This window comes from Aquarana catesbeiana, linkage group LG07 (assembly GCF_042186555.1).
Source record: "Aquarana catesbeiana isolate 2022-GZ linkage group LG07, ASM4218655v1, whole genome shotgun sequence".
In the NCBI taxonomy this organism is placed as follows: Eukaryota; Metazoa; Chordata; class Amphibia; order Anura; family Ranidae; genus Aquarana; species Aquarana catesbeiana.
In genome coordinates this window covers 30,194,057-30,206,247 of record NC_133330.1, presented here as the reverse complement: position 1 = coordinate 30,206,247, position 12,191 = coordinate 30,194,057, and the positions used below count along the sequence as shown (strand labels likewise).

Here is a 12,191-nt window from a genome sequence, read left to right as displayed (position 1 = left end):
TGGAGAAGAGACAGAGCAGCAAAGAATTCTCTGAGTATTTGAGAAAAGCAAACATTTTGGAAATGCATGGACAATCTCAAGGTTACAAGTCCATCTCCAGAGATCTTAATGTTCCTGGGTCCACTGTGCGCAACATTGTCAAGAAGTTTACAGCCCATGGCACTGTAGCTAATCTCCCGGGATGTGGATGAAATAGAAAAATTTAGTTCGACAAAACTTACCGGATGAAGCCAAAATCCTTTTGGGAGAATGCAGTGGACAGACAAAATAAAATTATAGCTTTTTGGTACAGCCCATGATTCTACTGGTTTCAGAAAAAAAAAATGGGGTCTTTAAAGAAAATGATACAGTCACACATGTTGGAGGTTTATTGATGCTTTGGGGTTGCTTTGCTGCTTCAGGCACTGGATGTCTTGACCATGTGCATGGCATTATGAAATCTGAAGACTACCAAAGAATTCTGGGGTGCAATGTAGGGTCCAGAGTCAGAAAGTTATAAATGCAACAAAAATAACATAAAAATAACATGGCCGACCAAAGAAGTTGAGTGCACATGCTCAGCATCATGAGGGGTGTACTCACTTTTGTGAGATACTGTATATATTTTTTTAGGATATCTTTTTTTTTTTTGGTTAATATATGGTATAGAGATTAGTTGGGTCCATAGTAGCCTATAGACTGGTTTATGTTTGCTATATGAAATAGAGGGTTTTTATGCCCTTCAACACAGACATTCCTCCACCCTTTAATTGTAGTAAGTTTACAATAAATGACAGCATTTTGCAATATAAGTGTAATAAAAGGTCCGCTATGGTGTTCTATTACATTTGTTTGTTCACTCAATGCAAAGATGATGCATGTCTGACTTCAATTCAAAATGTTAAAAAGAAAAATGAATCGATTATTCCACAGTCCATTACACTCTCAGTCCATTTTCAAGTGGGATCATCTACTTAACCCAAACTGGTTCATCACCATGTAGCCACTGCATGTTGTCCCACTCTATTTGAGATATGATACCAGCACTTAACAAAGGCCAATTTTTCATTATCAAGCAAACTGCTCGGAAGTGCAGTCTACATATCTATGTCACACGTGCCATGATAGAGTCCTTATGTGAAATTACAGTGCGATTTACTTGATACAGTAAATTAGACTTTGCTGATGAATTAGGGTGTGCTAATTACATATTTTTTTGTTGCCTGATAGAACACCACTAAGCAGTTGCTACATCTCCCTCATGAATAGGATTGGATTCAGTATGATAATATCCTAATCCACTAGACCTTCAGCATCTTCTAGCCCTATGGTACCCAACTTGCTGGCCTTTGGTATATGATGTGCCCTCAGCAGTCTGTAGTGGGAACACTGATTAGAGCAATAGCATTAATCTCTACCAGGGCTGGTGCAAGGATTTTTGACACCTTAGGCGAAACCTTATTTTGCCGCCGCCCCCCCTTCTGGTTCCATCCCTGACTCCACCCCTTTTGCCCTGCCCATGTATACCCCACCTTTTTAATGAAGTGCCCATCAAATGCAGCCCACCAGCACCCATCAAATACATCCTTACCAGCGCCCATCAAATGCAGCCTCACCAGCGCCCATCAAATGCAATCTCACCAGCGCCCATTAAATGCAATCTCACCAGCGCCCATCAAATGCAATCTCACCAGCGCCCATCAACGCAGCCTCACCAGTGCCCATCAAATGCAGCCTCACCAGCGCCCATCAAATGCAGCCTCACCAGCGCTCATCAAATGCAGCCTCACCAGCGCTCATCAAATGCAGCCTCACCAGCGCTCATCAAATGCAGCCTCACCAGCGCTCATCAAATGCAGCCTCACCAGCGCTCATCAAATGCAGCCTCACCAGCGCTCATCAAATGCAGCCTCACCAGCGCTCATCAAATGCAGCCTCACCAGCGCTCATCAAATGCAGCCTCACCAGCGCTCATCAATGCAGCCTCACCAGCACCTATCAATGCAGCCTACCAGGGAGGGATGGGGGTGGGGATCCGACCCCTCGGTACATGGACAGATCAGTCTTTATACACCAAATACATTTATTTACATGCAAATCTGCAATAATGCAATCACAGACAGTGACAGTATTTCACTCACGAGGTCTGGGGCTCTGCAGACTGCTCTGCTTCCATCCGACGCCGCAACCCTGCCAGTGCGTGTGCGGGAAACAATTTTTAACTCTGCCTGCAGTGCCTCCTCCCAGGCAGGCTGCATCTGTCACCAAGCCCGCAGTGCCGCCTCCAGACACTATAGCACTTGAGTTGTACTGTATACAGGATACTGTATAGCTGCAAACCAATAAAGGACTCTATACAGTAAAACACAGCATCTTAGCAGGAGGATCGCAGGATCAACCAACGATCGACTCTGGCACGTAACCACTGACCACAAGCTGCAACTTCCTAACCAGCCAGTGTGCAGGTCCTGATGACCAACACTAACAACTAATGAACTACAACCTCTGTATATACCCTACGGTGCTGAGAGCGCTGAGATGTGGAAAGGAATACTACTAGAATAAAGGAGAATCCGCCTATAGAAATACATCATCTATCATGTGATACATCTCCCATCCAGTTGTTCCTCTCTATATAAACCTACCACATTATACAGACCAGGTTTTGTCTTCCAAGGCTCTGATGAAGAGATACCCCCTCGAAACGTGTTAGCCATTCATTCAACTTTTACCCTTTGCATGGGCATCAACTTTTACTATTTTATCAAATGAGAATATTGTAACTTATTTATGAACACGTAGTATTTTCCTTGTATTTATCTATTTGTATAGAATAAACTCTATTATCTTGATTCATGCATTGGGTTACGCGCCTTTTTTCTCCTTTCCTACTTGGCCTGTTTGGACTTCCCCCAGTCAGTTTAGGCAGCGGGACACAAATGGTCTTTTTACACATTTTATCATATCTGAAAATACTACCACCTTCTACTAAAGGCCGCCGGCACGAGCGCAGGAGAATATATTTTCTGTTCACACCTGTAGGTTTATATGAACCCCTAGGGTTCCTCCCGAGATTGCTAGGGGTTCCTTGAGCAATGAGCAATTTCTGCCCCTCAGATAAATTCCCACTGACACCATGGATCTTTCTAGCTATCTGTAAGGGGGAACTTCTTTCCAATGACCGCAAGTGTAAGGAGTATTCTTCCCCCGAACCATCATATTAATGTATCATGAGTTGTAGCTATAGTAAATGTTAGCAGGGGTTCCCTTGATTTATTTCAAGGGTTCTTTTGTGTTGAAAAGGTTGAGAGAGACTGTTCTATAGGGTTGTAGCTTGTATAGTTATAATCAGTGTGATCTTTTTTTAAAGTATTCCCCCCAAAATATATTGCTAAAGAAACTTGATTAAAACACAAAAGACAGCAGCTGCTTTCAGAACCTAAAAAAAATAAGAGCAAAATTGTTTGGCTTATATAAACTTGCCCGTAGATGAATAGGTGTCATGTTAAAGCCACCTGACCTTACCCTCACCTATAATGGCTCAAAGTTTTGTTGCTTTATCCCTTATCTCTCCTTCGCGAAAGCGTCACACAGAATTAACATTTACTTTCCCGCAGGGAATATACACCGTCACCTTGCTGGGCCTGAACGAGGCAGCCTGAGATGTCCCATGGTGGACTAATAGAACCATAGGCATCTGTGTGCAGGAAAATATTTCCCCCAAAACCACAACTTTTATCTTCGTTATCTTAAGTTCTGATAAGAGCCTGGAATCGTATATCTCTAAGTGATATTAATAGCCTGTCCGTATAAGATAACTCGTGTTTTACATTTATTAATAATTGACTACTTGTCTTACTGTATCCTCCACATCTCAGCGGTCTCATTGCTGTGATGCTTTGTTCCAGTTGCACTTTTCTGCCATTTATTCTTGTGACAGGTCTCATCAATAGGTTGGAGAAGGCTGGTGGCACTCATTGCAGGCTAAAGAGGACCCTAACAAGCCATCGGCATCCTTCACAGTCCATGGCATAAAGAAGAATCAACAAGTCTTTTGTTTATACTGCCTGATATATTGGTCCCTATGTTCCCATCACCCAATTATTGCTTCATTACCTGGAGCAGCTTCAAAATGTATTCAAGGTCTAGATACCAGCAATGATGAAGAGACAGTAGTGGAGAGACTTGTCATTCTGAACCTTTAACTCATAGACATGAGATGACAAATGCTGAACTGGCCGTTCAGGCGATGATCTAACTTTCCGGTGTCCAACCTGCAGCCCAAGGGCCCTGTGCGATCTTTGCTACATATTTTGTGGTCCCCAGTTTCCAGCAGGCAGTACCAGGAATGCAACCATTGATATGTAAGGGGTGACCTTGCAATCTCATGTAATATGTCTCTAGTGCAGTGGTTCTCAACACCCTGTCCTCAGGACCCACTAACAGGCCAGGTTTGCAAGATAACTAAAATACTGTATTTATTGGCGTATAACATGCACTTTTTTCCCCCTTAAAATAGGGGGGAAATCGTGTGTGCGTGTTATACGCCAATATAGGCTGCCACCGAGGGGAAGGAGGGGACGAGTGCTGCCGGATCTCCTGTGTGCTCGGCTCGCAGTCATGCTCAGTCCCGACCCCTGGACATCTCCTAGCTTTGACGTCCCGGCATTGGACCGACGTTATGTCCATCATAGGATCTGGGCTAAGGGGCAGGACTGGGCGTGACGCCGAGCCGAGTACACAGGAGATCCGGCTCTTTTTCGGCAGCGCTCGTCCCCTCCTTCCCCTCGGTGGCAGCCTATATTTTTCGGCAGGCTGCAGATGGACACTGATCAAGCTGCAGTGAGGAGCAATGCTGCAGGTGGGCACTGATTAGGCTGCAGATGGGCACTGATCAGGCTGCACTGAAGCTGCAGATGGGCAGTAATTATGCTGCATTGATGCTCACTGACCATTCATTATTTTGCTTCAAATTGTTTTTTGTTTTTTTTTTAAAAGTTTTTTTTCCTGAAACTTCTCTCTTAAATCGTGGGTGCGTGTTATACGGCACATCACAGGTGTTTGCTGCTCAGGGATTGCAGTATTCTAGTCTGCATCTCCCCAAAATAATACTTAAAATCTGGCCTGTTAGGCCTGATTCACACCTATGCATTTTTAGTGCATTTTGCATGTTGCAGATTTGCACTACAGTCCATTTAACATGGTTTCCTATGGAACATGTTCTGTAGTGCAAATCTGCAAAAAGCACTAAAAATGCATAGGTGTGAATCAGGCTTAAGTGGGTCCTAAGGACAGGAGTCTAGAACCACTGTGTCTAATTGTACACATACACGCAAGCTGAACAGTAGAAATATAATAGATTCCTCCATCCCTGCTGAACCATGTCAGTGGAGGAATCTCCAATGCCGGGTACTGTATTCAGACAGCCATAGTGCCCGTGGATGTCTGAATACCTAACCAGTGACTGCTCCTGATTGAATGCAGTCACTGTTCAGCCAACAATTTTCCACCCGGTTCCTTCGACAAAAGTGGTGATGCCAAGAAGGCCACTTCTGGGTCAAATTATCAGCAATTCAGCTGGAATTTGAACCATGTATGTCTCCTGCAGCATATCACCTCCAAACAATCCTGTAGCATGTCTCCAGTTCCAGACCAACTGTTGAAGAACATCCATAGTTGCTGACAGTCTTTAGTTGGTCAGAAGTCTTCTATAACCTTACATATACTACGTTTTAGGTGTGGGCCCCCTAAGGAGTTTAAGGGCAGCAGTTGAGACTTCCAATCTCTAATAAGTTGCCTCCCACTAACCTAATATCTATAGGTGCCCATAGGCACCACTGACCCTGCCCTACCAGGGCACAAACTATTTGAGACGTTAGGAAACTGCTTTTGCTTCACCATGTGGCAAGCATTCTTTTTTGTGATATAAACTTGTGCTCAGCTGTACATAGAACAAGGAAGTGAACATACATAGCTGTACATACACATTTTTAGAAGGGATGCACAGTGCTGTGAAGATGTTGCGTAATTATCAACTGTGCCCATAGGTCTGAATCTTCTATAGTTTCTATGCAGGTGTGTGCAGCCTAAGTGTGGTTTAAAGTGATTCCAAAGGATTTATATTAAATATCATGTATAATATGTCATACTTTCCTGCTCTGTGCAGTGGGTTTGCACGAAGAACCCACATACCTACTCTTCTGGGATCCCCCTAAGGGCACCCCCCCTTCACAGGTGCCCCCATAGCAAGCCACTTGCTACAGGGGCACTCGTGCAGGCTCGCACCCGAGCCCTGCTCAGTGTGTCCATTGACACACACAGCACTGCTTGGCCCCATCCCCAGATCTCTCCTCACTGGCTTTGATTGAAAGCAGCGGGAGCCAGTGGTTCCTGCTGCTGAGTCTCGATCTCCAGGGAGGAGAGAGAGAGCTGCTGCTCTCCGGCACAGCGCTGAACTGAGATTGCGCTTAGGTAAGTATAAGGGTGGAGCTAGGGGGTGTGCTGCACACAGAAGGTTTTTCACCTTAATGCAGAGAATGGACTCTGTGCTGTCAAAATACACTGATCAGTGACTGCAGCCCATTGGCTGCTGCCACTGGTCAAGAAAAATGTTCCAACAAGCTCATTCGGCAGAAGTTTTGTTGAGCACACATGGATCATTCAGCCGAGACAGCTCAATCCATAGGTGGCCAGCTTTAGAGCCTGTGGCGACGGGCTTTTGTTCGCTTCAAACCAGTTTTGCATTTCCATACAACTCTATGGGAATGAAAATTACACTTAAAGTGGTTGTAAAGTCAGAAGTTTTTTTTTCTTAATGCATTCTATGCATTAGGATAAAAAAACCTTCTGTGTGCAGCAGCCTCCCTCAACCCCCTAATATTTACCTGAGCTCCTTCTTGATCCAGCGATGTTGCATGAGAGTCTTGGCTGTCTGGGACTCCCATCCTCATTGGCTGAGACGGATTGGCTCCTGCTGCTGTCAAGTCATTGAGCCAATGAGGAGAGAGAGGGGGTGGGGCCGAACCACAGCTCCATGTCTGAATGGACACACAGAGCAGCGGCTTGGCTTGGGTGCCACCACAGCAAGCTACTTGCTGTGGGGGCACTCAGCAGGAGGGCCGGGCCAGGAGCGCTGGCAAGGGACCCAAGAAGAAGAGGATCTAGGCTGTACTGTGCAAAAACACTGCACAGAGCAGGTAAGTATAACATGTTTATTATTTTTAAATGAAAACAAGAGACTTTATTATCACTTCAAAGCAGGTCAGAAGGAGGTCAAGTGCTTGTCAAATGCACCTGTCAGTGGTTTCTGAATGATCTCAGAAGCATCCCAAACTGATGCCAAAGCCCATTGACATAGGCCCTTATTACCCTTCCCTACAACACCTTGAACCTCATTCATGAGCGATAGCTTTACTTTCATAAAACTTCGCAGGAGGATGAAAGAGTCAGTGGCACTGTGTTATGTTTTCCACGAGTACTTTACTATCTTGCAGAAAAAAAAAAAAGCCTAGAATTTTATCTCGAAAAGACAAAACATCCTACAGCAAAGCGTGTAAACAAGGACTCCAGCACACATGGGTTAACCTTTGTGCCTCTTCACATCTGACACTAGAGGATGCCTCTACCCTTACACACAGCCACCAATAACCCCCCTCGCGTCTCCGTAACTAAGCCGATCACCTGAGTTCGTAGACCTCCTGTCTCCACTGAATCACGAGCATCGGAATCTTTTGTCATGTCCCGAAATGGGAATGCCTATCACAGGCTCTCTATGAGGGCAGAGAGGCTGATAAAGTGTTTCAGATAAGGTTATGTGACACCGCAGGTTTAAAAATACCAGAAATGAAATTGTCCCTCCATCTGCAGGCTTCCATTTCACAGCCCAGAGCCGACGGTGGCACCGTATACCTTTCTTGGGCTCTGTCTTGAGCTATCGGAAAAAGAGGAGGTAGAGTCCAAGACGGTGCTCCTTGACCCAACCGCGCCGGGACTCTGTCTTCCGTAAGGCAGCCGTGCAATACTAGACCATCACTGCCCCTTATCTCGTCTGTCTTTTGCTAGAGCAGTCCGGGAGCGACAATGTGGCAAGTTAAAAGGGAGATGAATGATATTGAGTGGAACATGAGAATACAGTCTGAAAGGCCGATGTCTCTCTTTAAATATGGCTGCAGGAAAAGGCCACAAGACCTACTGAAATAACTGCTAATAACATTTAGAAATGTCAGTGATAAGATACTAAAACATGTGAAATTAGTACATATTTATATGTCCACATAATCTGCACTTAAAATAAATAATGTTTCTTGTTCAATTTGAATTTTTCTGAAAGTTTGCAAATTTTAAAACAGATTTTTTTTGTAAAACTGCTTTTTATAAGGCTTTTGGAGAGAAAATACATACAGCATAGATTTCAACATGAGGAGACATACAATATTCCATGCTATCAAAATACAGTGGGGGAAATAACTATTTAATCCTCTGCAGATTTTGTAAGTTTGCCCACTTACAAAGAAATGAAGGGTCTATAATTTTTTATCATAGGTGTATTTTAAATGATAGAGACAGAATATCAATACCAAAAATCCAGAAAAAACACACGATACAAATGTTATAAATTGAGTTGCAGTTCAGTGAGTAAAATAAGTATTTGATCCCAAAGCAAAACATGACTTAGTACTTGATGGAGAAACCCTAAGCAAAGCTGTAAGAGCTGGTGACCAGGTTTGCACACATCTCAGGAGAGATTTTGGTCCACTCTTCTTTACAAACCTCTAAATCCTTAAGGTTTCTTGGCTGTTGCTTGGCAAGTTTCAGCTCCTTCCATAAATTTTCAATAGGATTAAGGTCTGGAGACTGACTAGGCCACCCCATGGTCTTAATTTGCTTCTTCTTGAGCTACTCCTTTGTTGCCTTGGTGGTACGTTTTGGGTCATTGTCATGCTGGAAGACCCATCCATGACCCATCTTTAGTGTTCTGGCTGAGGGAAGAAGGTTCAGCCTGTACCTTTAGCAGAGAAACAGCCCCAAACCATAATGTTTCCATCTCTGTGCATGACTGTAGGGGTGGTGTTTTTAGGGTTATAGTCAGCATTTTTCTTCCTCCAAACACGACGAGTCCCCCTCCTCAAGAAGGCACATGTACAGTCATGCCAGTGAACATCTAAATCAGGGGTCTCAAACTGGTGGCCCGCCAGCTGTTGCGGAACTACAAGTCCCACCATGCCTCTGCCTTTGGGAGTCATGCTTGTAACTGTCAGCCTTGCAATGCCTCATGGGACTTGTAGTTCTGCAACAGCTGGAGGGCCGCCAGTTTGAGACCCCTGATCTAAATGATTCAGAGAAGGATTGGGAGAAAGTGAGATGAGACCAAAATTGAGCTCTTTTGGCATTCATTCGACTCGCCGTGTTTGGAGGAAGAACAATGCTGACGATGACCCTAAGAACACCATCCCTACAGTCAAGCACGGAGGTGCCACTCGTACCCTGTGTGTTGAGGACAAAACCGAGCCATCTTCGCTCGCAAGCTGAATATAAAGAGAAAAAGCTGCCCAACAATGGATAAACCACTATCATCCATGTTTACTGTAAAATAGCACCCACAAGCATGACAATGACAGACCCCGCCCTAGGGATGCCCCCTCTAACGCGTATCACCCAACCAGGCTCAGTCCTAGAGGTTAATTAAATGTATTATTTTTTAATGCAAGCAGTGCCTTAACTTGACTTGGTATCAATTTCTTGCAGTTCCTGTACAGCAGAGCTTAGACCGAGAAGGTAAAGCAGCACAAGGAGCCATTCAGCTGTACTGCAGTGACATTTGCCAACAAGGAACATATTGATAGGAGGAGAAAACAGACAAAGAGATGAGCTCATTAGTCTGCTGTTTCTCCTTTCAATGTCAAGTCACAGGCTAGGAGCAGGAAGTTTGTTACCTAACTGCAGCAAAGAAAAATCAGATCTGCTGCCCTGCCAAATGGGGTTTTGCTGTGTGGAATAGCAGTGTAAATCTCAGGACTGGATAGACAAAAATGCAAATCCTTTAGCAGCTAAAACTGTTCCCTGTATTTAAATTTCATCTGTGTTTAGCTGTTTGCTTGGACTTCAGCCTTAACCGCTTGGCGCCTGCCCACAGTAGTTGTACTGCGAGCGGGCGACATACTGGTACACCGTGGCCTGTATTTTAAGTTTGGGGCGCGCCTGTGTGCGCCACCTGCCGACCTGTGCTTTGATTTGACACAGCATGAGTTTGGCAGCTAATTTTATTTGTTTTTTGGGGGGGTTTTTAATCTGTTTTGCAAAAAATAAAAAAACCTAGTGGTGATCAAATACCACGAAAAGAAAGCACTATTTGTGTGAAAGAAGTGCTAAAAATTAAATTTGTGTACAGTGTTACATGACCGCCCAATTTTCAGTTAAAGTAGCGCAGTGCCGAATAGCGAAAAATGCTGTGGTCATTAAAGGGGTAAAACCTTCCGGAGCTGAGGTAGTTAATAAGTTAACATTTATTAAAGGAAGCATCCTTTATACCATTAGTCTCCAAACTGTGGCCCAGGGGCTTTGCTTGCCTTTATCGAGCCCTATTCCTCCCACTGTTGACACTACTCTGACATCTGACACCGACAATGGGGCACCATTTTTCCCAATGACACCAATAATGGGTCCCTATTCCTCCCTATGATAACAACGATGGGGCACGATTCCTCCTTCTAATACCAAATGTGGCGATATTTACTACCACTGATGGCAAGAAAATTTCCAATCCCTCTGGTCAAAGTCCGGCCCTCCTAGAATCTGAAGGACAATAAACCAGCCCTCTGTTTAGAAAGTTTCGAGACCCCTGCTTTACACCATTTACAGAGAATACTTAGTATTTACTTAGGTATTCCTTTAAATGTCATTGACTCATATTTAATCCATATGTCGAAATGGTTGGCCACACGTTACTAAAAGCTAAAATAAGGTTTCAGTCAGAGTCTTCTGTGTTAACTGATGGGCAGGAGGCGGGGGTCCTTAGGTGGGTTTACAGGAGGGGGAGAATTTAAAGCAAACTTTTGATCAACGGTAGGTACACTTCCCTCCCAGGTCCCCACCGCCCAGACAAAATTGGCAGTAAATAAAATGATAAACCAATACCTTAGCCTTGGCTTCCTGAAGACACGGGTGATGTCACCATGTCTTTCCTCTGACTCCTGGGATAGCCAAGCACTCAAACTCCCATGAGAATGCATTACAGCCCACTGCAAAATTGCATTTTCATGGGATTTCAAGTGGCCGGGAGGAAGCAGTGATAGGCGGTGACATCACCTGCACCTCCCTGAAGCTGGTACCCAGGTGGGAGTGATTTCTCTTATTTATTTTTCAAGTTGGCAGTGAAGTGGACCTTTTAAGTTGAGTATCTCCAATGTGGCAATGACCACTTCCAAGTAGCAGTATTCCATATTCATCAGAATGACAAGCTTTAAAAGATGTTGTCACCCTACTCGTGACATAAAACACAACAAAGCGCAAGGCTGCTACAGTTGTATGTGAAATATTGCCAAACTTTGTCTTTGCCTTTGAGTTGCTGCTTTTGCCATCACATCCACCTAGATTAATTCTTGTTTCATTGGCAGATGGTCTGAAGCCTGAGACGAAGCAGATTCTCAATTCCTCCTCGAAAAAGAAGTCCAAAGCAAAGAAAGAAGATGGAGAAAACCAGAAGGAGGAGGAAGCCCGTTCGGATGGCCAGGTGGTGCTCATCACACTGGGGTTTAAGAGATACGTATTTGACCCACAGAAGAAGATGACTCAGTCGTGAATCCATGTCTACAATGGAATGGAGATGGCAGGGCACAATGCACAGTGATTTGTGTGGAAGCTCCCACCCTAGACATGAATAATGTAACCCAAACTATGGCTTTATTTTTGCCACAGAGGGCCTTAACTTTTTTTAAGAAAAGGTTTTAATTTTGAGGAGGGGGGTCGGGGTTGCAGAATTAAACAAATATATAAATATTATTGGTTCTAAACTTGTCATTTGTTAATTTTCTAAATGATAGGTAAGAAAATTACATAAATATGAAGGATGTTTGTACTAGTGGTGCATCAAAATGAAAATTCTGAACCGAAAATTCAGGATACACTTGGCCGAAAATCGAAACCGAAATGGATAGGTTTTTTTTTTTTTTTTTTTTACAAAGAATTGTATTATATTCATCTTTTTCATTAATTTA

General features: G+C 43.9%; 1 protein-coding gene across 1 annotated transcript in view; it reads left to right on the top strand.

The window, feature by feature from the left end:
- The window catches only part of EEFSEC (eukaryotic elongation factor, selenocysteine-tRNA specific), a 243,240-nt gene extending 231,264 nt beyond the window's left edge, over positions 1-11,976 (top strand). Inside the window, exon 7 of the mRNA XM_073591890.1 lies at positions 11,592-11,976. Within this exon, the coding sequence (XP_073447991.1) occupies positions 11,592-11,776 (185 nt within the window). The 3' untranslated portion in view covers positions 11,777-11,976. The remainder of the gene's footprint in view (positions 1-11,591) is intronic.
- The last annotated feature ends 215 nt before the right edge of the window (positions 11,977-12,191 follow it).